This window comes from Sprattus sprattus (assembly GCF_963457725.1).
Source record: "Sprattus sprattus genome assembly, chromosome: 1".
In the NCBI taxonomy this organism is placed as follows: domain Eukaryota; kingdom Metazoa; phylum Chordata; class Actinopteri; order Clupeiformes; family Clupeidae; genus Sprattus; species Sprattus sprattus.
In genome coordinates this window covers 39627332-39653554 of record NC_137920.1, presented here as the reverse complement: position 1 = coordinate 39653554, position 26223 = coordinate 39627332, and the positions used below count along the sequence as shown (strand labels likewise).

Sequence of the window (26223 nt, the reverse complement as noted above, 5' to 3'; positions counted from 1 at the left end):
TGAATAGCACTAGGTAGGTCATCACACCATTGATGTACTGTACCACTTATGAAAAGAGTTTTGATGGTCATCTCTTGCTGTGAAGAGAAGGCAAAGACAGTATTTCCTTTCCTAGATCTCGATAAGGTGTGCCATCAACTCATTGACTGATTCATCTGTCCCTTTCCTGAGGTACATTTGGGTGAAAACTTTATTCTAAACTTTTATAATGGTGCATATTTTTAATGACTGAAAGAAGTCCAGTGCCATTTCAATATTGAGGATTTCAGAAGTATAGTGCATGTCGCTATGGAATCAGTTAAAAAGGCTTGGTCACTAAAATGTCTTAGATTTCTCTTTGTAATCGTGTGAGATTGGGTCTTTATCCGTGTATATTTTTATACATACAATACTGAGCACTGATTCCTTGCTCAAAGACACCATAGGCAATAATTTGGTCAACCCTACTGGAAAATATTAGATCAATTAGGGGAAGTGACATTGCGTACAAAATTCAAGTCTGTATCATGTGATCCTGTAGGCTTAAGTGAACTTAACTAAACTATTAAATGTAACAAAAATGTAATTGTGAATAAAAAATATTCCAGACCGAGTGTCGTTGAACTCGCCAGCGTTCCCATCACTAGGCAACTAAAGAACTTTTGAATGCATTATGCAATACATCTATTTATGAACTATCATCAATGGAGATAGCGTTTCAATAACCATTGATTGTCCAGAGCTGCTTCATGATTAAAGTGATTGGCTTGACACTTGAAGGGTATCTGGTTGATTGTGGTCTATGCGTGATTTTCAGCCATTAAGTAATAAATCATTCTTCAAGTATGTACTAATGTAGTCCTCGGTATAAAACTTGCACACATGCCAGCGGAGAAGACATCTGTTTTGAGAGCGATGTAACTTCTGCTAGAGGATGAGTAAGGAGTTTTCTGTCTCTTGAGGCCATTCTTTCTCCTAGCCTTGCCTGTGTAGAGACAGCACTGCAGTTAGCATCCTCCAGTCACTGTCGCGTCTGACTGCTATCTTCCGCTCCTCTGCTGTGTGCACACCTCCTGTAGTGTGACCGCAGGTCTCCTGGGAGGAGGTGTGAATCACTGTGAAGACTTCTCCCACACAATGTCCCACTTTTTGTAGTTTCCATTTCAACACTCATTTGCCGTGGTCACAAAAGGAATGCAGGTGTGAAATTATTCCCAGAATGTTTTGCAGGGAGGATAAAGATCTTTCAACGCTGTTTTGGCAAACTCCATTTCTTCTTTGTCCAGTCCATAGCTCCAAAGCTAACGTTTCCCCCTGTGATAGTCATATATTTGCTCAGTTTGTTATAACGGAAGGAACTTCATGGCAAGTGATAAAGGGGTCTGCAGCGTATGGTGAAAAGCTTTTTTGGCTGGCGGGCTTTGAGAAACGGCACTGTGTGCAGGTATCAGACCTGAGATGTAGGTGGGAGAGAGAGGAGGGAGGGAGGGGGACCAGATAGCCCAGGCGGGGTGCCCCCTCTCACACCGCAGGGGCCGAGCTGTTTAATTAAGGCTGCCTCAGTCCAGGGTCCGCCTATCCACTCTCCTCCAGCTGGCAAGGAGAATGAGATGCTGATTGAAACTCTGTGTGTGTGTGTGTGTGTGTGTGTGTGTGTGTGTGTGTGTTGGGTCCACCTCCCATTTCTGGAGCAGAAACTGGGAACCTGCTATGCTTACCACAGAGGCATACCTTTTCACACAAGTTCTGTTTTCAGTTTGTTAGAGGAAACGCAGGTCTTGGGGATCTAACAGTTGTTAGCACGCCAACAAAAACTGTAAAGGAGGGGAAACAGAAGCATTTGTCTCTTCATGTTGATCAAATAAACACATACTCTCTCCACTGTTGCTTTCTGAAGCAGCGATTTGTTTCCCCCTCAAAACTGACAGTTAGAACCTTTATGTCCTTTTGTACCCCTCTTCTTCCACCTCCTGGAAACCAGAATGTTTTGCATCCATGACTCACTTGATGGCCTGTGGGGAGTTCTGCCAAACATACACAGGCTTCTTTGCAACCATTTCTTTGGATGTTTTTTATTTTAATGACTGCTGTGATAGCTCAGATATGTGGTCTCTAAGAATTGTGTCACTCCGTATGCAAATATGTGCCTGCAAGCGAAACAAAAAAAGTCTTTGTGAAAACTCAAACCTATCACCTTATTCTTAAAAGCACCACCTCCTACAAAACCATCTCTGTATGGCCAGAAGCTCTTTTCCTGTACATATGTGCATTTACACTCAACCTCTGTTACTGTATCCCTCTTCATTTGAATCATCAAAATGATTCTGGTTTTGTATATTCGAATTGTGTACAAGTAAAGAGGTTTTTTTTTGGTCTGCAGTCTTTTTATTCAACAAAACATCTTTCTTTTATTGAACCATGAAATTACATCAGCTTCCTCCTCGTGCTTGGTAATTGCATCATGTTCAAATCCTATTGCAAACACACTCGGACACACAAACTCAGACATACACCTACGTGTAGGTGATGCAGGTTGTCAGTGATTAATTGCCCAAACGGCCCAACTGAGCACCTGTGATTACACCCTGAGATGGGGGAATTGCTATGTGGGAACCATACGCCAGGTCCTCCAAGTCCACACAGCCGCAGAGGACTCAATAGATAATGAAATCAGCACGAATGGAAACAGCCCTTTTCACACACACACACATTCCTGAAGCTTTCTGTGTTGTATGTGCTTAAATGCAGTACTACCGAGATGGATAAAGTTGAGTTCAATCTGGTCATTAATTGTTCCATACCTGTGTCTTAAAACAACCTCTGCCCTTAAGAGTCTTAGTAGTCAGGTATATATATTTAGCTATACATTTAGCTTAATATAGGCTTACCTGTTGCTTAGCTAAAATAGATAAATATAGGTAACTGATTTTAATATGCGGTGCTTCCACGCCTATTTCAATGATAGTCGCACTTCATACTTCAGTTATGTGCTAATCGATGACAGCACAGTCCCCTGAGTTAAAGTGAGCTTAATGTTTTGTCAGACATGAACAGATTTAATCAGAATGCAGCACTGAGGGAAGAAAAATGCATTGATTGCATTTGAACATTTAAATGAATGACTTGACTGCATTTTAACATTTAAATACATGCATTGCACTTCATTAGGATAGGATGCAACTGTATTTACAGTAAACTAAATCATCTCAAGCAGCCTTCTACTGAATGAAATACAGCACTTCCATCTTTATTAGCACCTAAGCTGTGATTTTGAACTGTTAACTTCCGTTTTGTGAGCGTCTTTATACTTTACATTTGGATTTTTAGATATTGAGAAATAAAAGGTAGTAGAGTTGAACTGAACTTACCTGTCTGTTCTATTTTCAATGTCTGTCGCTCACATGAATTCTCAAAAGCCATCCAGAGTTGGTTTGAGCCAGAGCACCATTTCAGCGAGTCTCTCACCAAAGGATATCCCTTTACCCACTTTGTTCTACCCATTTTTGGGTTTGTTATTACATTATTGAATTTTGTTACATTATTTACAGTAGTTAAGTGGAAAAGGTCATTACATCATTGGGTTCTGCAGACACAAGTTTAACACAATAATGTTAACTTCCAATAGAGTAATTATTTATAACATTATCAGTACAAATATTATTACATTTTACATATTACTACAATTATCTGTGAATACATTGTATTACTTTATTGGATTCTACAGCATTCACTGCGGTTGCACCAGTAGGCTTCAGAAGCTTTTGAACCAGAGCAGAAGTATCAGCTTGAAGTGTGGCATCAAGCATGACTGATTAGATAGCTGTTCAGATAGCTGTTCATTTCTGTTTGGGCTTTAAAGGGAGACATTGGGAAGACGGAGCAGAGGAACCCTGTGCAAGTTTGAATATTAATGGGTTCCTTTTAATGAAATAGAAATGGCTGCCTGCCACAAATAGTTTTCTTATTTAAATATTTGGGCAGCCTGGTGATTTTTGTTGAAAGATCTAATTTTTTAATACATTTTTGTATGCATTTTTTGATAGAGCAAGTCAACTTTGATCCAGGTGATGATTCAATGAAGGGGTTTTAAACATCAAACATGTCTTTGTCTCTCTCTCTCTCTCTCTGTCTCTCTCTCTTTCTCTCTTTCTCTCTCTCTCTCTCTGTCTCTCTCTTTCTCTCTCTCTCTCCCTCTCTCTCTCTCTGTCTCTCTCTCTCTCTCTCTCTCTCTCTCTCTCTCCCAGGGTACCACCACAGCCTCCCCTCCTCCCCCTACACCTCTGGCTCTGAGGGTCACCTCAGGCTGCCTCCCTCTGGCACCTTGTCCTCAGAGTTCCTGAACCAGGGCGGCTCCAGCAAGATCCAGCTTCTCATCTGCAACACCGCAGGCTCAGGCCAGCAGGCAGTAAGGTATGGCAGCCCAGACCGAGGAGAGAGAGTCTTTTTGGGGTCTAACCAGTAGGCAGTAAGGTATGGCAGCCCAGACCTAGGATAGAGAGTCTTTTTGGGGTCTGAGACCGTTTCCAGTCTCCTCATTGCAGAATGATTTATTTCCAAGCTGCATATTATTTATCAGTGAATATAATTTCTATTATAGATAAAGATCACAGCGTTTTGGATCAGACCATTTCTTAAAATGATAACTGCTTGATGAGAGGGAAATTGTGGGTGAATTATTCAAAAAGGTGGTCTGTACAAGATTCTGAGAACCAATATGATACAAAATATTATGATCATATTCATGTTCATAATTAATTCATCCTTTTGAAAAAAACCTTTTTTTCTTGAGAATTTCTCAGTGAAACTTATATGAAAGCATTGTCTTTTGTTCATTCTGTAAATGTACTTAAATTGCCTTTTAAGCATTGCTAAGCAACCAACTTCTTTTCTTTTGTGTCTCATGAAGAAAATGTGTTCTGACTTGAGCCTTGATAGTCATGACATTCTGTCACCTGGGTCCCTCTGCCTGTATAATGCATTCATTTGTCTTGTCTTGTGGCTGGTGGCACTGGGATTTCCTTGGGAATTTTTGTGTAACCCGTCACCAGATTCCCAGTGCCGTGAAACCCCACTCTCATACCGAGTGAAGATCATGCATCGCCTGAGTTTGAACGCACCACCGTACAGAGATTTCAATAATTCAGGTGCCATGTCATTTGTAGAGAGGAGCCAGTGCATTGGTGCTGAGGGGGAAAAGTCCTCTGTGGTATCAGAGGGCTGAGGCACTGCACCATGTGTGCCCAGCCGAGTGCCAGTCATTAACCCGTACGTGTCAATCAGGGCACATAGTCGTGCCTCACGTTTGGCCCTTGGATGAGCGGTTCAGGCAGGAGCAGATGACGGGTATTCCTTAGGAAGCTTTCGGAATGTCAGGGTGACATTTGAGTACCTGCGGAGAGCTATCGCCCCTCTTCAGGGGGGTTTGTTTACTGTCTCTGACTGGTAGATGTCAACATCACTTGGCCTAGATTTGATTGAGAGGTGTAAAAGCAGCACTTCCTGAAAACAGCCACATTTCAGAGGACATAGCTAGAAGTAGCATCATAAAGTGCTCATTAAAAAAATCTTCATGGAGATTCCAAGATCGCTTTCCATACAACTGAACGAGTGAAACGCTAGCTTGCTATTGCAATACAAACTTTAAGTGGATTATGAACCCATTTCAAGGCCTCCGCTTGGTCAAAGTTGAGTTAGCGTGCAAAGTTTGGTTCGTGGTGCCGTTTAAGCCGGCAGAAAGGTAAACAAAGCCAGCCTGATATCGAGCGTGCAGGTCCTTAGGCCTCCGCTTTCCTCTAATCCTCTCAGAATAGGCCTGTTTATGGATGCCATCCACCGGCACACACTCACAGGTCAACAAACACCCATTGCACAAATCATATCGCTGCCTACAAGCACGCAGCCGCTTATTAGTGCCACGGGGATCAGCCTGGGTGATAATTACAGGGCTTCTAATGTTTTTCATTGCTCCCGTTGCCCCTCTCAAAAGAGAATCTTCCCCTCCAGTACACATGATCATATCTACTTTTCAGAAGAGGCTGCTGGTGTTTTATTGATCGGAGCTTCTTAGCCTGCCTCCTGGTATACTCGTGTCGAAGGGGGTGTTTTAAAATGAAACATTTCTGAAGAACTGTGCTACTTTTAACAGAATAATGCCATAAAACATGTAAAATACATGACTGCATTTTTGGAGATGTGTGCTCTGTTCTATATTGGACTTTGTGCCCCGTTCAGCTACACTGCCATTTTATATCCTATTTAGCATACGATTGAGCTAAATTGTTGGTTCTCTCTCTCTCTCTCTTTCTCTCTCTCTCTCTCTCTCTCTCTCTCTCTCTCTCTCTCTCTCTTCATCTCTCTTTCTCTGTTCTTTAGGTTTGGCCCTCCATTTCTCATGCGTGAAGAGAGGACCCTCTCATGGGACCAGTTCCAACAGAGCATCCTTAGTAAACTCTACTACCTGATGCTTAATAGCGCACAAGCACAGGTAAACACATCACACACACACAGACACACACACACACACACACACACACACACACACACAGAGCATCCTTATTAAACTCTACTACCTGATGCTTAATAGTGCTCAAGCACAGGTACACACCTGCCTCCCCATCACACCACCCACCCCTCACCCCTACACGAGAGCCTCTCTTCTCATAAATAAGCATCCCTGTGATTCTCAGATCAATTATTTATTGTCAGTGAGCCATGCCCACACACACACACACTCACACTCACACTCACTCTCACTCTCACTCTCACTCTCACTCTCACTCTCACTCTCACTCTCACTCTCACTCTCACTCACACACTCACATACACGGGCCTCGATCTGTGCGCTTTAATTGCATGCTACAGTGAACTTCAATCAAGTAGCAAATGTGCATTACATCTACATTGTTTTTCATACGACTTCCTGAAGCCACCTGGGGTTTTGTTGACACGTTTGGTTATTAGCAAGAAGAAGCGCCTCGCATCGGGTGCAAATAGAGACTCTCACAGCAGGAATCTTTGTTTTCCCCACGCTGGAGTTTTGATCTGGTGTGTTTGCCTCGTGACAATCCCAGAGCAACTGGATGGAAATTAACCTTTTACTTGTGTTTCATGCTGTGGTTTTTGGTTTTTGCTCTTCATGTCAATCATATATACTGATATACCTGATACTGGATCTCCAGTGTTGTTTTGAAGCTGTATTGGCATTGAGTTTGTAAAGAAACTGTCTTTCATGTTTTCAGCCAAAGAGAGGCGGACATTCAAACTAAACATCAACATAGATAACATGGATAGATCAAACTAAACATTTAATTCAAGGACATGCACTTTTTGCATGTCAATGACGAAGAAAGGTTACCAGATATACAAAAGAAAGGTAAACGTGCACATAAATACAAAATTATGCACAAGGGTATAAGACTTTTGGGGTACACTATTGGGGCCTGCCTTCTTTCCTCCTGGAGAAGGAGGTTGCTGACCAATTTTGTGTAGTTATAGTTGACGACCTTAAGACCTTATAGCGTGGCAGAATGCTTACTAATGCAGAAAGGCCTTCTTATCTAGGGTGAAGAAGTCAGATGTTCCTGTATAGAACAATTTTGAATTTAATAGTGAAAGCAGTAAAAGCAAATTAATGGTAAATTCTGGTTCAAATTCACAGTTTCTGTGGGGTAACATCTGGCACATCACAACGATTCTACTTTTAACTTTCACCATTCTATTCTCATTACATTTGAATCTATTCTGTTCTTCTATTCAAATCCTAATACTTCCAAATTATTGAAAAGAAAGTCCTTTGCACAATTTATTCTGCATGAGAGGAGTTGGCTTTGCAAGAGATTGATTTTTTCTCCCCAGTTTCACGCCTGTGTGTGGAGCTGTCAACAAATAAGTATTCAGGACATAGATTTGAACTAAAAAGTATTTTTTTTAACTATTGAGTAAAGCTCAGGGGAAAACAGGCAGGGCTGATAGAAAGAGGTAGATGAACAGTCTTATCTTTTTCTGTGTTTTTTCTTTTTCTGTTCTGGTGTGTGTGTGTGTGTGTGTGTGTGTGTGTGTGTGTGTGTTTTACCTTAGACTTACCTTAGCCCTTTTATTCTTTGCCTTTCCATCAACCTCTCAGCTTTATGAATCACAGCCATTATGTTACATCAGCCTTTGTGATGTGTTGTGGTGAGAATCTCAAACTAGAATGACGATAAAACTATGATGCATTCTGCCAGTCTTAGCAGACTACTTTCAAAGCTCCGTGTTCTACAGATTCAGTCGGATTCAGACACATTTTGTAGTATGTGACTTCTACAATGTAAAGAAATTATACTGCCATTGAAACATGGTAAAGGTATTTCATAACATTGAGAAAGTCAGGAATCCATATACAAGCCATAGTCTTCATGTCACCAGCACCCGTGTGACAACGGAAAGGTATTGATCTATAAGCACTTAACTGTAGCCTCACGGCCAGCCACGAATAACAGTTATCAGATACTAGAATATCAAAAACTGTTAACACCCCTGCCTCAGACCAGCGGACCCCTTGTGTCTGCCTTTACCTGCCCTCACCATTGTGTACTGAGGGGGCAGTCTGCCTTTACCTGCCCTCACCATTGTGTACTGAGGGGGCAGTCTGCCTTTACCTGCCCTCACCATTGTGTACTGAGGGGGCAGTCTGCCTTTACCTGCCCTCACCATTGTGTACTGAGGGGGCAGTCAGGCCAGTCTCCCTCCTCTCACTGATCCCCAGTCTGATAGACACCAGCTTGTGGTCAGATGACTCTTTCACAACTGTTTACTGATCAGTATCTGGACCGTCCCAGTCTCACTTAAGATTAAGAGAACTACGTCTGGATGAAAGGCACCTTCTCTGGTCTTATCAAAGAAGGTTTCTCTTGTCCGTGTGCTTCCACAGCGACTAAATCATATCAGATAACCCTTGTAATTTCATCAGCTAAGAGAGCCTTGGCTCGGGCCCACTGCTGGTGACAACTCTGGGTCTTCAGCAGCAAGATGGAAATAGGTCACATTCCTCTGCTTGTATGGTTGCCTTCTCACACAAACCTGTTTTATGGGCAGGTAATAAAAGGTTATCAGCCCATAAAAATAGAAAGATAACAGGCTCCCTTATCTAGGCCAACAAGGCTGAGCTGACCACCGGTATGAAGGAGCCAACACAGTCAATGAATCTGTTTCTGTGGTGTTGAAAGCCTGGCAGGGCAGCACTATCTCCTGCAACTCTATCTCTTCCTCCCGACTCTCACATGGCACAATTACTTGTAGACCCCAGACTCACAATCACAGCAAATGTGTGTGTCTGTTTTGACAGAATGAGCACACACACCCCTCCAGGGACATAGACCTGGTTATACTTCAGAAATTGCAACACACTAGCCCAGGCCCACATTATGTTGATAATTAAAAAAGCTATTCTGTTGTTTATCATAAACCGGTAGACACCAGACAGCCACGCTCTTGTGTATTACCTGCGCCTCTTGTTATCCGTCACGCTGCCGTTCCGGTGGCATGGATGTTAACACGTTCATCTGTAGATGCATTTCTGCGAGAAAATGTGAAGTGTGATAGAAGTCCACTAACTGTAACCGCATGGGTCAGGCATGGGAATGAAAGAAGTGCACAAGCAATTGTGACCTAATTAAGATGAACAAACTATACAAGAACACAAATATATGGACGAATAGGGACATTTCTATTCACTCAACATCACTTCAGCATCTCCTCTGCTAGGAGAGGGCTGTACGTGTAGACGTGTAAACAACAACAGAGAGAGGGCTGCACATGTAAACAAGAACGGTCCAGCACCAGACTCAGGAAGCGGGTCTTCTAGCAAGGAGTCTAAAACCAATATCTTTAGAGGCAAGTCTCACCACTCAGCAGCCAACTTTGCAACATCTCCCGGCAGCTATTTCGGGCAAACAAGATCAGGCTCCTATGGAAATGAATGGGAAGAGATCCATAACTCCACAAAGGATGGTCAAACAGACATTAAAAGTACCTGAGTCTGTGTTTAAATCTGAAAAAAGATGGTGTGAACATTGTTTCCCCAACTGCACAAATATGTAAAATAAATAAGGCTTAAAAGACTTAATTCTTCGTGTTGACTTGCTCACTGTCCATGCACCAAATCTCCCAGCCCGGCTATTACCTGGTAACAGTGGAAACAAACAGAACGTGAAAGGGAGGCGAAACATCAATGATGCTATTTCCAACAGTGAGATCCAGGGCAGACTTCCAGGTAGAAATCCTTAAATCAAAGGAAATCAAATGCACAATGCACCTCACAAAAGGAAAACTTACACTCACTTAGCATTTCTAACTACATTCATAATACTCAGTGTTCCCTTTAAATACTTCAACATGGAATATTGTTATATGGAATATTGTTAATGTTAAATCTTCCAATGTGGAGGTGTTATTTGGTTCCATTTGTAATGAGTTAAGGCGTGTTCAAAGCAGGTATAGTCCCGTTATCTTCTCATCCTCACCATGCTCATCGGCCTGAGTTTCAGGAAAGTCCAGGTTTTTAGTAATTTAGTTTGAGGGTTTGTGTTGTTTTTCTCAAACCTGTTGAAGAGCACATCACCAGTGTGAAGGGGGCCTGTTTGCATAGTTGATAATAAGTCTCTCTGTTCAGATTCCTTCAAATACAAATGTGTGCTCAACTTTTCCAACAAAAGACTTTGACCTTTTCATTTGCTGGTTAGGTCTTATTAACTACCTAATTTATTTCATTTTATGCTTGGCTGCGACTCTATTCTCTGGTGGCAGTGTTTTAAATTAGTCCATTAGGGACGCTGGTCTCTTCTTCCCTCCTCACTAATTCAAACTCGTGTCTTTTCTGGCCTTATAAATTATCTTTTATTTCCCCTCGCCAGATGTTTGTGAAACTGGCACAAAAACAAAACACTCTGATATTTTGGTTGTAAATGTCAGTGCCAGGACTCGTGTTGTTTATTAAATGGATGCCTTTAATTCACAGTTTGAACTAGGGTTGAATACAGGACTTACCTCAGGCTGACAGAAAATCCAATTGTGTGTTGGCCCTTCTTGCCTGCCTACAGCACAAACCTTCACTGTTCTCCGAATGTACCTTTTATCCTCCTTCTGCTTTTCTACATAACAGTGGGCCCCATGGCCATTTTGTAAATGTGTCTGACCGTATTATTTTGTCCCTGACAGAACGGAGGGGTGCTGTTCAAGATCCGTGTGGTGGGTGGATCCACATCCTACAGCTACTTATCCCCCCAGGACAGCCGCCCTCTCTGCCACACAGCAGTGGACCGGTAAGTCCAGCTTGCCTGTGGTCCTAAACAACAAAAAAAGAAAGGGCAGAATACCTATTTGTACTCCTTAGAAAACAATTAACCAGCAAGAAACTGAGGTAATGTCATTTGAAAACAAATTGGCCCTGACACTTCATCATAGAGGCCATTGCTTGTTTATATGTGAAACTCCAAAGGAATATATATGTTACTTTTGAAGGTAACGTCTCGTCTTAAATCCCGGAGAAATTAGTTATCGTTTTAGGCACGTTCCTCGGAGACTGGAGGAGACAGTTATGAATTAGTTTTATGCCTGGGTGTTGCTGTGTGCTGAAGTCACGGCGATGGTGTCAGCTCTGCTTTTTACAAACTGCCATTTTATAAACCAATGAGCCATTCTGGGGTTTTAAAGAGCTTATATATATGAAATCTGCATCACCAGAATGACAAGACCATTTGTTTCCTTATGCCATTTTCTTTGCTGTATTATCTCCACGGTGTAGAGGGTCCATTTAAAGATGTTTTTTGCGGTGCAGTTGCAGAGCTCAGTTGGGCTTGTAGATGTCGAAAAAAGAAGCAGAATAAAAAAACAGCCTTTGCTCAATCAAACCACTTTCTGCACGGAGAAGCATACATGTGTGTGTGTTTGCGGGTGTGCGCGTGCATGACTGCATTTATTTTTATAAGCGTTTTATAGGTCATTATCTGTGTTACATTCCCTCACAGCTTGCAACGTGTTTTCACAGCTGGTGAAAAACATCTCCCTTCATCACGTTAGTGAATTGTTCATTATTATTTGAAGTGTGAAGCGTGTTTCGGCGTCACAAGCCTGAATGAGCATCAGTAATTATGTTGTCCTCAAAGCTGAGTACACACTCTGACCCCTCTCGGCCCCACTCATAAGTACGATGCTCTGCTTTTCCATGCAGATTATATGTAATTAAGAGAGAAACAATATAAAGCCAGAGCCAATAGACTGACCTGGGCTCTGAATTGTATTGTGTGAAAATTACAGTACGAACGCAGGGTAATTGCTTTCCCGAGGCTGGTGTTGTAGATGCTGTTCCTTCACATATTAATAGCTAGAGGCAGCGGTCTCAGGTAGGAACGCGATTAAATGAAGGAGATTGGCTCCATAGACAGCACCATATGGGCTCTTATTCAGAACATGTTGACAATGCGGACATGCTCCCGTCCCAAAATCCAAAATAGAAGAATAAATGTGTTGAGCAAGGGTTAATGTTTTGACATGATTGGACACAGGAACTGCTGTCCTTTTTCATATGGCCCATGCCCTCATACAGGTAAATGTAATGAAATGTTTAATATATTAGAGTCCTGTTCACTGTACACGGCATGCCTAGTGAAACATGTCATTTCTGGGCATACAGTAGGACTGAGGGGACAGGGGCGTATCAAGCTTTCCAAAAGTGGGGGTGTTCTGGAACAGGCGAAGAAATAATCATTCCAAATAGCGATGATCAATTATATGAACTTTTACATACATCTAGGCCTACAAAATGGAAGAAATGCGAGCAGATACACTGTGTGTGTGTGTGAGTGTGTGTGTGTGTGTGTGTATGACTCATTGTGTGTTTGTTTGATACACGCACACACACACACACACACACACTGTGTGATAAAGCTGAAAGGAGCTTCAGCAGCCTCTGAAGGCTGAAAACATGGATGCGAAGTACAATGACACAAACATGTCTCAACAGTGTAACCGTGTGTTATGTTCAAAAGCACAAGCTGGATCTGTTGGACAGGAAAATGATTGCAGAACAATTAGTTTGTCGTAATGAGCAGAGACAAAACACATTTGTAAAGCCACTTGAGGCTGTTGCATGAATGTTCAATAACTGTAGCTCTAATGACATTTGGCTACAGCATTTGTTACTTGTATGTAGTGATGTTATTATGTAGTGACACACAGAGTGCAGGCTGTCAAACCAGTGGTCAAGTTCAAATGTTCTCCATTTCATGCTGAGACCTATCTATGATCTATGTATAATGTTGGGCTTCTGTGTTTATGGTGTGGTCTTACTGATTATACAGTAACTGAAAATAAAACGTGTCTGATATAATTCTAAGTAACAGGATACTGCTCTATGACAGATGTGTCAATATTGCATTCTACAGTGGATATACTGTACAAAAACCTTTAGCCATACAGTGTGCATATCATGTAGTAGGCTATAGCCATGTTAAGCCAGTGCAAGAATTTGTTTGGGCACATTTTCAGATATTATGTTCTACAAAGATCTGAATTATGATGTTTTAGTATTGACATAATCGACAAAACATTATAAAAATAAGACTTGCATTCACATTCATTCAGTGACTGTTGCAGGGCTTCTCACAGACTGATGTCAGTTTGAGAATCTCTGCGGTGACAAACCAGTAGGCCTAAGTTGATTGCTGTGACACATACTTTGTGTATATTTTGAGTGATACACCTTGTAGATTGAAGTGCGTTTTCTCAAGGTTTGAAAATGACGAATCGCACGAGGATCTCTACTCTCCGTAAAGGCTACCTGTAGCCCTAGTCAAACCTGTGCATCCCAACCGCGGTAGCACTCGAAACAGATAGCCTATTGCAACTTGCAAGCACGTCAGTGTCTGCAGAGGGAGAGAAGTCAACTTACTTGTTTTTTCTTGAAAAAGCCGTCTATAGTCCCCTGTCTTTTTCTTTTCGGCATTATTGATTGGCTATATTGCACGAAAAAAGAGAACAGTTTTAAAACTAAAGTAGGCTTAGTTCCAGTCGGAAGAATGAATGGGATCTTATGCTAGGAGGTAACTAGCTCTTGAATAGAGAGCCATGAACCTTGCATCTATTAATGATTAATAATGAATCGCTTTAATCGCTTAATATGCCTGAAAATGTTGCCTTCATTACAGGCAGTGAATGATGCTGATCTAAAACAGTGATTCAATTCTACCTTTTCATTGAAGGCGTCAAGTCTGTATGCAGCACAAACAGTTAGGCACAGCAAACTGCTTGAATCAATGACCGCGATCACCGCGCTGAGCTCTCAGGCAGTCGGGTCTCGGGAGCACCGCTGCCAGCGCTTTCTGCAGGCTGCGCAAGCTGTTTAGTCTACGTAACGTCAATTGTAGCGCTGGGATTTACAGAGTGATAATTTGATACAAAGGGATGCAATCATAGCAACCATTTTAAATTGCATACAACAGGCGAACGTTTACTATTTTTTATTACAAAAGCTGATTTTTGTGAGGATTTGACGAACAAAAGTGGAGGGGATGGAATGGCCTTCCAATAGAAGTGAGGGGGATGCATCGTACTCATCCCCCCCGTCTGATACGCGCCTGTGAGGGGAGTAGCCTCTTCTTTCCTCCATTTTAGAGGCATTTTCACCCCAGTCTATTTTTAGCCACGTCAAGCCAAGAGACCTAAGATCAGGCGACCGGTAGTCCGTCTCTGCCAGATTTGACAGATGTGAGACGACTGCGGGACGAACCACAGGGCAGAAGAGGGCATTGGTGTGGGCTACATCCCACGCACCTGATTCTAGACGTCACCGCCACTACAGGCGGCAACACCAGACAGAGCACTGTGAGAAATAGGGTGTTCGTCTGGAACAGGTCCCTGCTGACTGGCACAGGTGGAGAAGATTGGGCCAAGAGCGCTGTCAGGGGATTAGCGGGGGGCTGAATTAAAACATGAATAGGTATCGATTCCCTGGCTGCCTTAAAGGTGAGGAGGGGCTGGGGAAGATCTCTCTGAGGCATCTTAAAGTAGGGCCCTTATCAGGGGAATTAACTGCCATTAAAGGTGAATGGGACTGCAAGAGTGTGGATGCATCAATGTGTGGCTGCTGGGGTGTGGGGTGGGGGGGGCCTATGGATTTCCACCATTGTGGATAGCCTATGTAATTGTATAGGTGTATCCTTGATCATGAGAGGCACAGTCCCGCACTGGGATCTGCACCAGTAGCCACAGGCATTGGAGGCAGGTCCCAGAACTCTCTCTTCATGTTCCAGAATAAACACAATGGGCCCTAATTTGATTGGCAGGCAATGCGGCTGGCAACATGCAAAGGCAGCCACGCATGAACTAAAGCTAATTTAATAACTTGGCAAAATCATTGTGCTAATTTAATACCATGAGCAAGATCCTACGCACAAACATGGGTGTGTCAACAGCACAGTGCTTGGGTGTGTTTGCTCAAAGGTGTGGGAGTTCCGTTTCCGTGAAACTTCTAAAGAGCACAGTCAACCTCCATCCTGTTCTTCGATGTTAGAGAGCACCTATTATGTTTTTCTGGCTGCATATATATGCAGCTGTATATTATACAGTACTGTGCAAAAGTTTTAGGCAGGTGTGAAAAAATGCTATGAACTAAGAATGCTTTGAAAAATGTAAACAATAAATCTTTATTTTGTATCCATTTACATGGTAAGACTGAGCACAGCAACAAGACACAACGTAGTTATACTGCATCAGCAGGGTCTCTCCCAGACAAAGATTTCAAAGCAGACAGGGGTTTCAAAATGTGCAGTTCAAGCTAAGAAGACGTTGAGGATCGTACACGCAGTGGTCAGCCAAGGAAACTTAATGCAGCTGATGAAAAACACATCAAGCTTATTTACCTTCGAAATCGGAAGATTTCAAGCAGTGGCATCAGCTCAGAACTGGCAGAAACCAGTGGTACCCAGGTACAGACATTTACTGTCCAGGGAAGTCTGGCCAGAAGTGGTCTTCATGGAAGAGTTGCAGCCAAAAAGCTCTACCCCGACAAGGAAACAAGGCCAAGTGACTGAACTACGCACGAAAACATAGAAACTGGGGTGCAGAAACATGGCAGAAGGTGCTCTGGACTGATGAGTCAAAATTAGAAATATTTGGCTGTAGAAGAAGGCAGTTTGTTCGCCGAAGGGCTGGAGAGAGGTACAATAATGAGAGTCTGCAGGCAACAGTGAAGCATGGTGGAGGTTCCTTTCCAGTTTGGGGCTGCATTTCTGCAAGTGGAGTTGGAAATTTGGTCAGGATAAATGGTGTCCTCAATGCTGAGAAATACAGGCAGATACTAATCCATCATGAAATACCATCAGGGAGGCGTATGATTGGCACCAAATGTATTCTGCAGCAGGAACATAACCCCAAACATACAGCCAATGTCATTAACAACTATCTTCAGCTTAAAGAAGAACAGAAAGTCCTGCAAGTGATGGTATGACCCCCACAGAGCCCTGATCTCTACATCATCGAGTCTGTCTGGGTTTACATGAAGAGACAGAAGAATTTTAGGAAGCCTACATCCACAGAAGATCTGTGGTTAGTTCTCCAAGATGTTTGGAACAATTTACCAGCCGAGTTCCTTCAAAAACTGTGCAAGTGTATCTGGAAGAATTGATGCTATTTTGAAGGCAAAGGGTGGTCACACCAAATATTGATTTAATTTAGAATTTTCTTTTGTTCCTTCACTGCATTTTGTTAATTTATGAAGAATTGATGAAAATAAACTGTTAACACTTCCATTTTTGAAAGCATTCTTAGTTTACAGCATTTTTTCACACCTGCCTAAAACTTTTGCACAGTACTGTATATATAATGGATCATCTATAAAATCCCAATTAACTGAAGCGCAGATATTAATAAAATATTCCTAATAAGCATTGTTCTGTCTCTAAAGCCCTATTGGTTAAGGTTAATAACATCACCGTATAGCACAATTCATTGGTAGAAAGCAGCAACAAAAGTACGGCAAAAAAGCTCGTCTTAGCCTTTTAATTTATTTATCTTTATTTATTAATTTATCTTCCATCTAACTGGTCCAAACCTGGAGAAACACCACAGACATGCAAGTCCCTTTCCTGCTGCTTTGAAAGTGACGGCAGCGCTGGCATTATACGCCACTGGATCCCTCCAGCATCCCCTGGTCACCATGGCGTCTCCATGGCATCCCAGGTGACTATAGACTCAGCGATAGGCTACAAAATGATTTAGCCTATTAACATTAGATAGCTACAATTCCAACAACATGTCACTCACCTTCAAGTCCCACTGCAGCCTATGTAGGTCAGACTGACAGCTTCTCCCCATCCAACATCTTACCCAAACTTTTTGGTGCAAAAAGTAGTCTTCAGCTGTTCATTCATACGTTCTGTGTCTTGTATCTCTTAGCAACGGGTTGTATTTTTGAGTGAGGGTAGTCGTGTGGTGTGTTATGCCTAATGTGGAAATAATCAGTTAGTGTATGAAACCCTTTAAGGCTAAGATTGTAGAAATTGGGTAGTGTAACGCAGTAACAATTGCTCCTCCCTGATGTGTAACAGTTTTGTCCTTGGTAAGGATTTGTTTAAATTAATTGTTTATTGTTTATTGAAATGTTGCACCTTGCTTGTATCAAATTAAGTAGTAAGTAAGGGGTAAGAAGATGAACCCAAGCTTCTTTCTAGTTTTCAGTTTGGTCTCAGCCCCTGTTTCAAGCCAATGTGTTTCCACTGCACCTGCAATACTGTTGTTATGGCTGGAAGGGCTTACACAGTTTCTCAAGACCAAGTAGCCAGTCAGTTTAAGCCAAAGATTCTACAGGTGTTTTGTGCTGCTCTATAATCTTTGGTTTAAACTACTGTTTACTACCATCATTAGCGGGTTAACATCCAACCTTTTAAAGCACATTTTGACCATTCAAATAAGCAATCTTGACTGGAAAGGCTTGAAATTTGCATAAAATCCTTGAATGTGAATAAAAGTTTGATTAGCTTGAGAGGGGGTGGATTAACTTCCTATTAAATTAGGGTAATAATGCGGCTAAATGTTGATTCAAACGGGTTTATTCGCATAAATTAAAATGTTTTGCTTTATTTTAACCAGGTGTTTCTGTGAAGTTGCCCTGACAATCCTACCTTTTGATCCCACAGCTAAGTGCAACTCCTCCCTTGTTTAGCAGAGTGTCCATTTTGATTTCGCCTCACACCGCTGATAGAAACACGCACTGCTTCGACACTTTTCACGAAAGTGCATAAAAGATGCAAAGGAGTTGGGTGGCTTTTGTTTATCTTAAAGTAGGAATAAGAGGAAAGCACACGTCTCTAATATGGATTCTGGTGCCAGCTGTGCTGTAATTGCTATGCAATGACGGAGCTGCCTGATGCCTGGTGCCAAGTCAGGTTTACGTCAGAGCAGGCTTGTGTTTTCTGAAATAATGAAAATAATCATTTTTGCTTTTTATTGACAATCCTCTTTTTGGGGGCTAATAGCATTTGCTATGGTGCTTTAAGGGAATGTTCAGATAACTGCTACTCTGGCTCCTCCAGTTTTTCAATCTCATTCCCCATCTCTCTCTCTTGCTTGCCCTCTCTCTCTTGCTTGCTCTCTCTCTCTCTCTCTCTCTCTCTCTCTTGCTCGCTCACTCTCTCTCTCTTTCTCTTTTCCTCGCTCACTCACTCTCTCACTCACCTACTCTGTCTCTCTCTTGCTCGCTCTCTATTTCTATAACTCGCTCGCTCACTCTCAATCTTTCTCTCTCTCACTTTCTCTTGCTTGCTCACTGTCTCTCTCTCGATCCCTCTCTCTCTCTTGCTCCCTCTCTCTCTCTCTCTTGCTCTCTCTCTTACTCGGAGTGACAGTGGAGCAGCTGTGTGAATGTGGGGCGGTGTGGGCGTGATTGGTGAGCTAGGGGGGATTAGAGATATTAGCTTTTAATAAGGCTGATTAGGAATTACTGCAGGGATACATTCTGCTGAGATTTGGAAACATAATTACAGCCTCCCCTGTGGGGCCGCCAGTACATTAGCAGGTAAACAGACCGTAACTCTCCGTACGAGCTGGCCAGCCACATGGACGCAGTAACCACCACGGGAGAACGGCTGAATTTTTTATAACTTAAGAGGCCAATGCATTATGTGTGAGCCAAAGCCACTTAATGCAGCTGGAACTACTTTGGGATTGGGAGATATCTTACAAAAACAGAATTATCAAAACATGCACGTAAACACAAGACGGTGACCTTTTGACCTCTTGTAATGTGTGGCTCGTTGCACTCCGGTGTCCTCTGGGGAGGCGGAGAGGTGTGTCTGTGACAGATCTCCTGATCAAAGCTCAGGCACTGAGGCGGCTCCTCAGGTGGGTTGGCCTTTTGTTTCAGTTTTATCTTGTCATTGTGGGTCAAAGGTCACTCCACCCAGACACTCCTGAGATACATGCCGAATGCCATGCAGCATGTCTTACAGGACGAGCACACACCAAGAAACAAAATGGAGTTCTGAATCAGGCATAGGGCTGGGGGATATTACCGAAAATCACTATATCAATAATTTCACAGATTTACCTTGACGATCCATGATAATTTCACTTCAGTTTCAAAATACCAATTTAGCAAATGCCTTTAAAATATAATACTTTGTTTAGAGGTCAACTGTAGTCAAAATGATTACATTGTCAATATAGGAATTTATGTAATGTATGATATTTTTTCACATTTTTTCACATAAAAAAAAAAAAAAGTTGGAAATGATGGTATTCGCAAAATGTGCATTTGTGTTCGTTTTGAGATGTCTAGCAAAACCCAGTGAGCTGATGGTTATTTTGACACCATGACTTGATGAAGCTTATTAAATAATAAGGCTTTTTAAGGCTGTGATGACACTTATTAAATAATAAGGCTTTTTAAGGCTGTGATGACACTTATTAAATAATAAGGCTATTTAAAAGTGTGATTCCTCTGAAGAAGAGCCAAATGCTGAATCATCACTTAAGTAAATCCTGTTTTATGGGAGCTTGTTGGATGTGTAAATCCTTTGCACCATTGCTTCTACTCTCATGCAGAACACATGATTGGGCTGTTTACTGAGAGTGGTTAATCAGTGTTGGTTTTGGAAAGATATGTGGACTTCACTCAGATGCTGTCGTAACTGACGCCTCAAAATTGGACTTGGACCATAAAACTACTGTATGTATCAGATTAGGTGGAACGAGTGATTTCCACCATTTTGACCATAATCGTCAGTGAGTTTGTTACCTTTATCCTGGGGGGAAAAAATGCGCAGTCTCATACCTTATTCTCACCATTGGTTGTCTTTTTGAAGTTTAGTGTATTTTGCTTCTTCTTTTTTTTGTTCATCCACTCACGTTGCCTCAGCGCACAGTCATAGCTCCTTGATGCGTTGTGTCTGTGGCTGTACACCATCCGTCAGGTGACAGTCAGAGCACACACTCAAAAGTTTTTCATTCTTGAGCAAAGGCTGCCCTCTAGTGGCTCAAACAGGGAATTATTGTTTTTATTGACGTTTGACGGGCAGGATTCTGGTGGGACTGGAATTATTGATGTCTTGAAACTCTCAGATGTTGGGTTGTTGATTTGTTTTTCACTTTGGTGGGTTCTTGACCTAGAACTGCCTATGCAACACGAACTAACAATGGAGAGATTGGGCTGCTGAACGCATAGATCAAACCCCCTAAAGCTCAATTCATAGTCCAAAACTGACGTCAAAGAGACAACAATTATGTCTGCTAGGGTGCCAGAAATTTGAAAGGGTGTTGACATTGTCGCACACTCTGATTTGATAGCACCTCAAAGTTCTATGTTCTGGAGTGTTGCTGTGGTCACCGTATGCAGTCAAAGAGCTACTCCTCCTCCACCTCCCTCATCTGTTGAACTAGGAGGTGTTCCCCACTCTTTCCTCCTCCTCCATCTCCCTTATCTGTTGAGCAAGGAGGTGTTCTCAATCTCCACTCTCTCCTCCTCCTCCATCTCCCTCATCTGTTGAGCAAGGAGGTGTTCCCCACTCTCTACTACTCTTTAGTGACCCAGAGCTAGAGCTGAGAGTTGTTTGCTGAAGGTCTGTCTGTCTGTCTGCTTCACTGATGTCTGGCTGCTGGTGTCTGTCTGTCTGTCTGTCTGTCTGTCTGTCAGCTTCACTGATGTCTGGCTGCTGAAGTCTGTCTGTCTGCCTGTCAGCTTCACTGATGTCTGACTGCTGAAGTCTGTCTGTATGTCTGTCTGTCTGACAGCTGAAGTCTGTCTGCCTGTCAGCTTCACTGATGTCTGGCTGCTGAAGTCTGTCTGTCTGTCTGCCTGTCAGCTTCACTGATGTCTGACTGCTGAAGTCTGTCTGTATGTCTGTCTGTCTGACAGTTGAAGTCTGTCTGTCTGGCAGCTTCACTGATGTCTGACTGCTGAAAGCGTGTCTGTCTGTCTGTCTGTCTGTCTGTCTGTCTGTCTGTATGTCTGTATGTCTGTCTGTCTGTCAGTCTGTCTGTCTGTCTGACAGCTTCACTGATGTCTGACTGCTCTTTCAGGGCCCTGAAGCTGTGCGGTCGTGGAGGTCCGGTGCACGTGAAACTCATCATCGAGTGGGAACACAAGATCAAAGAATGGTGAGGCTTTCACTGATCTCTGTATACACGTGCATTCAAACATCCATGAATCATTTTCATCCACATACCAGATCAATTAATCAACAAATATTTATTTGAAGGCACAAATAGTGCAAGCTACAAAAACACACACACGCAGATGAAATTTATGAAATGAAAATGTGTGTGTGTGTCTCTCTGTGTGTACGTGTGTGTGTGTCTCTGTGTGTGTGTGTGTGTCTGTGTCTGTGTCTGTGTCTGTGTCTGTGTATACGTGTGTGTGCGTGTGTGTGCGTGTACGTGTGTGTGTGTGTGTGTGTGTCAGTCTGTTTGGAAACATCCAGGAGGAGGTGGTGAAGGATGCAGAGAGTGTGAGGGTCCAGCAGCAGCAGCACCTCCAGCAGCACAGCTGCACCCTGGACGAGTGCTTTCAGCTCTACACCAAAGAGGAGCAGGTAGCTTTTCATTCACCGCTCTCCTTCAGTCTCTTCTTTCTTCCTCCCTTCTTAGCCAATCTCTCTTTTCATTTCCCGCTCTTTTTCAGTCTTTACTTTCTTCCCCGCTCTCTTTCAGTCTCTCATTTCTCCCTCCTCCCATAGCCAATCTCTCTTTTCATTCCCCCGCTGTCTTTCAGTCTGTCCTTTCTTCCTTAGCCAATCTCTCATTCCATTCCCCACTCTCTTTCAGTCTCTCCTTTCTTCCTCCCCCCTCTTAGCCAATCTCTTGTTTCATTCTTCATGTCTTATTACCACCAGAATTTTCCTCCCGTCCACTTTCCTCCCCGACCAACATGTGACACAGTCAGTTTTTCTAAGAAAGTAGAGAGTTTATTCATCTCAAGGGAGCACTAAGCTTTTATGAGGCCCTTTTTTTAAGGGTCTATATATCTGCCGAACAGGTTCCAAGTCTACTCTTTTTGTTGCCATGCTGACTCAATATGAAGAAAAATGTTGTACTATTCGTTTGAGAGAGCATCATAGTCATCCATAGCTTATCATAATGACCTGGCTTTCATGTCACTGTGATAGTCACACATGCACACTTTCTCAAACCATGTAAGACACACATACGCACACACACACACACACAAACACTCAAACATGCTGTTTATACCCATAACTGCAATCAACACCTGCCTTAGCATGCTTTTCTAACGATGGCTCATTAACACCTAAAGCTGGCTCTATCGAGTTCAACACAAATGTGTGTGTGTGTGTGAGTGTGAGTGTGAGCGTGAGCGTGTGCGTCTGCTGGCAGAATTGTTCAAGTGTGTGTGTGTGTGTGTGTGTGTGAGTGTGTGTGTGTGCGTGTGTGTGTGCGTGCGTGTCTGCTGGCAGTATTGTTCAAGTGTGTGTGTGTGTGTGTGTGTCCTCCAGCTGGCCCCAGACGATGCGTGGAAGTGTCCCCACTGCAAGCAGCTGCAGCAGGGCATGGTGAAGATGAGCCTGTGGACGCTGCCCGACATCCTCATCCTGCACCTCAAGCGCTTCCGGCAGGTTGGCGAGCGCCGCAACAAGCTCTCCACGCTGGTGCACTTCCCCCTGGCCGGCCTGGACATGGGCCCCCACGTGGTCAAGCGCAGTCAGAGCATGCGCAGCCTAGGCCCCTGGCCCCCTGCCTGTAAGCACCCCGACGGCCCCCTGCCCCAGGACTTCCTCTACGACCTCTACGCCGTCTGCAACCACCACGGGGGCATGCACGGCGGACATTACACCGGTAGGTTCACTGCAGTCCGAGCCCTCGATCTCATTCCTCATTGACATCGTGCCGAGCTACTGTGTACTTCCCTCTTCAGCTATCTCCACGACACATTTCTCCCTATCAAATCCTTATGTACTTGTTTACATTTACATTTAGTCATTTAGCAGACGCATTTATCCAAAGCGACGTAAAAAGGAGAGAACAATTTAGACTGATGAGCTATAAGCAGAACACATTCAATGACGTATGTGTTCTGCTTACAGCTTATCAGTCTTCATTGCAGTCGGTGGTTGTTTCATAACTGTGTGTCCTCTGCAGCATACTGTAGGAGCTCAGGCTAACTCTGTGTGTCCTCTGCAGCATACTGTAGGAACTCAGTGGACGGCCAGTGGTACAGCTATGACGACAGCAGTGTTGACCTGGTGCCCGAGGAGGAGCTGCGTACCCGCGGTGCCTACATCCTCTTCTACCAGCGGCGCAACGCCATCCCGCCCTGGTCTGCCAACAGCTCCGTCAGGGGTGAGGGAAGGGTGGCACTTTAACATCTCAGGAAGCTGAGTCATCTAAACGCTATCATTACATCCATGCAAACATGCTCAGTACGGTCCTCTATTATGGGGGTTCTACCATGTCACACCAGCCATAACACAGTTCTCCATGTTTAATTTTTACTAAACCATGAGTGTGGTGTTCTTGTTCTTGTCTGTTGAAAATACTGGAACTAAGGACTAGTAGTTGATCAAATGTCTGTAGGCCTAAATGGTTAATAGTTTCTCTGGCCCTATACTGCCTCATATCTACAAATTACACAATGTACATAATGTGTAATAATAATAATAATAACAACAATAAACTTTATATAGCACCTTTCATGCAAAAGAATGCAGCTCAAAGTGCTTTACAGCAAAAACATTATGTGCACAAAGAAATTACATGCACATAAAAATAGACATCAAATAAACATAAAAACTCATAAATAAATCAATAAAAAAGAAAATGCATAAAATGCATAGCATAAGACAGAAAATAAAACTTTGTATAGTGTATAGTGCGATCACATATAACTGCTATGACCTATGACCTATGACCTACTAATACCGTGTGCCTCCACCAGGCTCCACCAGTTCCTCTATGTCCGACCACTGGCTGATCCGCCTGGCGGGGGAGAGTAAGCGAGGGAGCGTGGTGTCACGGAGCTCCACCACCTGCCCCTCGTCCATCCCAGACTCCCCAGAGTCACCGGTCTTCCACGAGGAGCCCTCCAAAGATGAGAGAGGTTTGTCAACACTGTCTTCTGTTATGCTCAAAAGAGTCTCCATTAACTTGCTGGGCATTTTGGCTGTTATTTCCACTCGGAATAGGAAGATTACAGTGATTCAGTAATTTCTGCATTATTATGAGAACAACAAAGAGTTGTTTTTCTGAAATATATTTTGTTTCTGTAGCTGAGTTTATTTGCCTTTGTACTGATGCCCAAAGTGTTGCTTATTTCCTCCCCTACCTTCCCTCCAGGTGGCTCTGAGTTCAGGCCCTTTGCGCGGGGCATCAAGGGCCGCAGCGTGAGCATGAGGGCCCCCACAAAGACCAGGGACGCCCTCAGCAAGGTCCTGCCTCTTCGCTGGTCCTTCGGCTCCAAGGACCGCCGCAAACCGGCCACCAACACTGCTCCTGATGGGGCCACTCCTGCCCCTGCTCCTGCCCCCGCGCCCGCGGAGCTGGTGGAGTACCTGGAGTCAGGCCGGAGGCCGCGCTGCACCAAGGACTCCATCATCACTCTGATGAGCAGCCCCTCCACCAGGGAGGGCCCCAAGGGCCAGCAGCAGCCCACCACCCCCTCCAGCTCCTCCAGCCTCAGCTGCATCGGCAGGTCCTCCGAGGAGCAGGAGGGGGTGGTGGGGGCCGACCTCCACCAGCCCCCCGAAGGCCCGCGCAGGCAGAGCGCCACTGACAGGACGGGCAGCCTGAGGCGCAGCAGCACCACCACCGCCGTGACCAAGCAGCGAGACGACGACACCCTCGGCAGGAGGAGCTCCAGGAAGCCCAAGCAGGACCAGGGGGCCAAGATCCATCAATCACAGTCCATGAGGGGGTCCAGCTCTGGGCTTCATCCCAGCCCCAGCACTCATTCAGGCTTGGACTCGAGGCAGCAGAGAGGCAAGGGGAATGCGGTCGAGGAGCTCCCAGACGGAGACAAGGGCAGAAGGGGAGAGGAGACGAAGGCACACGACGGGCTGCTGTCCTTCCTCAAGGGTGGGTTCCTCAAGAAGGACTCCATGCGCCGCTCCCGGGACAGTGACTGGGGGAGGGGCAGTGATGCTGGGAGCAGGAGCTTGTCCAAGCTGTCCCTGTCCAACGGAGGCCCCAATGGGGGCCCAAACAGCACCGCGGAGGGGAAGAGCGCCGGCTCCGCCCGGGGTCGCCACGGTGACGAGCTGGCCAATGGGAAGGTGGTACGTAGCAGCATGACGGACATCAAGCGCTCGCAGAGCTCCTCCAACATCCAGAGTAAGGCCGACCCGTCTCTGCGGCGGACTGCCTCCCTGCACCGCAACGGCCTCTCGGCAGCACCGGCACGAAGCCTCACCGCGGACAAGGCCTCGTGCGGGACCCTGCAGAGGACCCGCTACAGCAGCACCTCCCTGGGGAGGAAGAGGACTGTCCCTGAGTCCAGCTTCTGAGACCCGTTCGGACCCTGACCCTGACCCTGGCCCTATAGCCTAATTTATACTTCGGTAGACGACACTTTTAAAAAGGTCGCCGACAAAAATTACGTCATGGACGACACTTTAAACCGTCGTTTTGAAGTGTCGGCTACATGGAGAAATTTCTACTGGCGCTGAAGTCGTCACGAAGTGTCGCGCAAATGTGATTGGCTAGATAGACGGCACGCGTCGTTGACTTCGTTGTTTGAATTTTCCTCGAGCGGTCAACAGCTGATTC

At 44.1% G+C, this 26223-nt stretch overlaps 1 protein-coding gene across 1 annotated transcript in view; it reads left to right on the top strand.

The window, feature by feature from the left end:
- The window catches only part of usp43a (ubiquitin specific peptidase 43a), a gene marked incomplete at both ends in the record, with an annotated part of 84264 nt that extends 58303 nt beyond the window's left edge, over positions 1 to 25961 (top strand). The window contains 9 exons of the mRNA XM_080844184.1: positions 4224 to 4389; positions 6352 to 6463; positions 11173 to 11276; positions 21526 to 21603; positions 21908 to 22037; positions 22959 to 23298; positions 23644 to 23802; positions 24398 to 24559; positions 24796 to 25961. Of these exons, the coding sequence (XP_080700310.1) occupies positions 4224 to 4389; positions 6352 to 6463; positions 11173 to 11276; positions 21526 to 21603; positions 21908 to 22037; positions 22959 to 23298; positions 23644 to 23802; positions 24398 to 24559; positions 24796 to 25961 (2417 nt within the window). The remainder of the gene's footprint in view (positions 1 to 4223; positions 4390 to 6351; positions 6464 to 11172; positions 11277 to 21525; positions 21604 to 21907; positions 22038 to 22958; positions 23299 to 23643; positions 23803 to 24397; positions 24560 to 24795) is intronic.
- Positions 25962 to 26223: the final 262 nt, after the last annotated feature.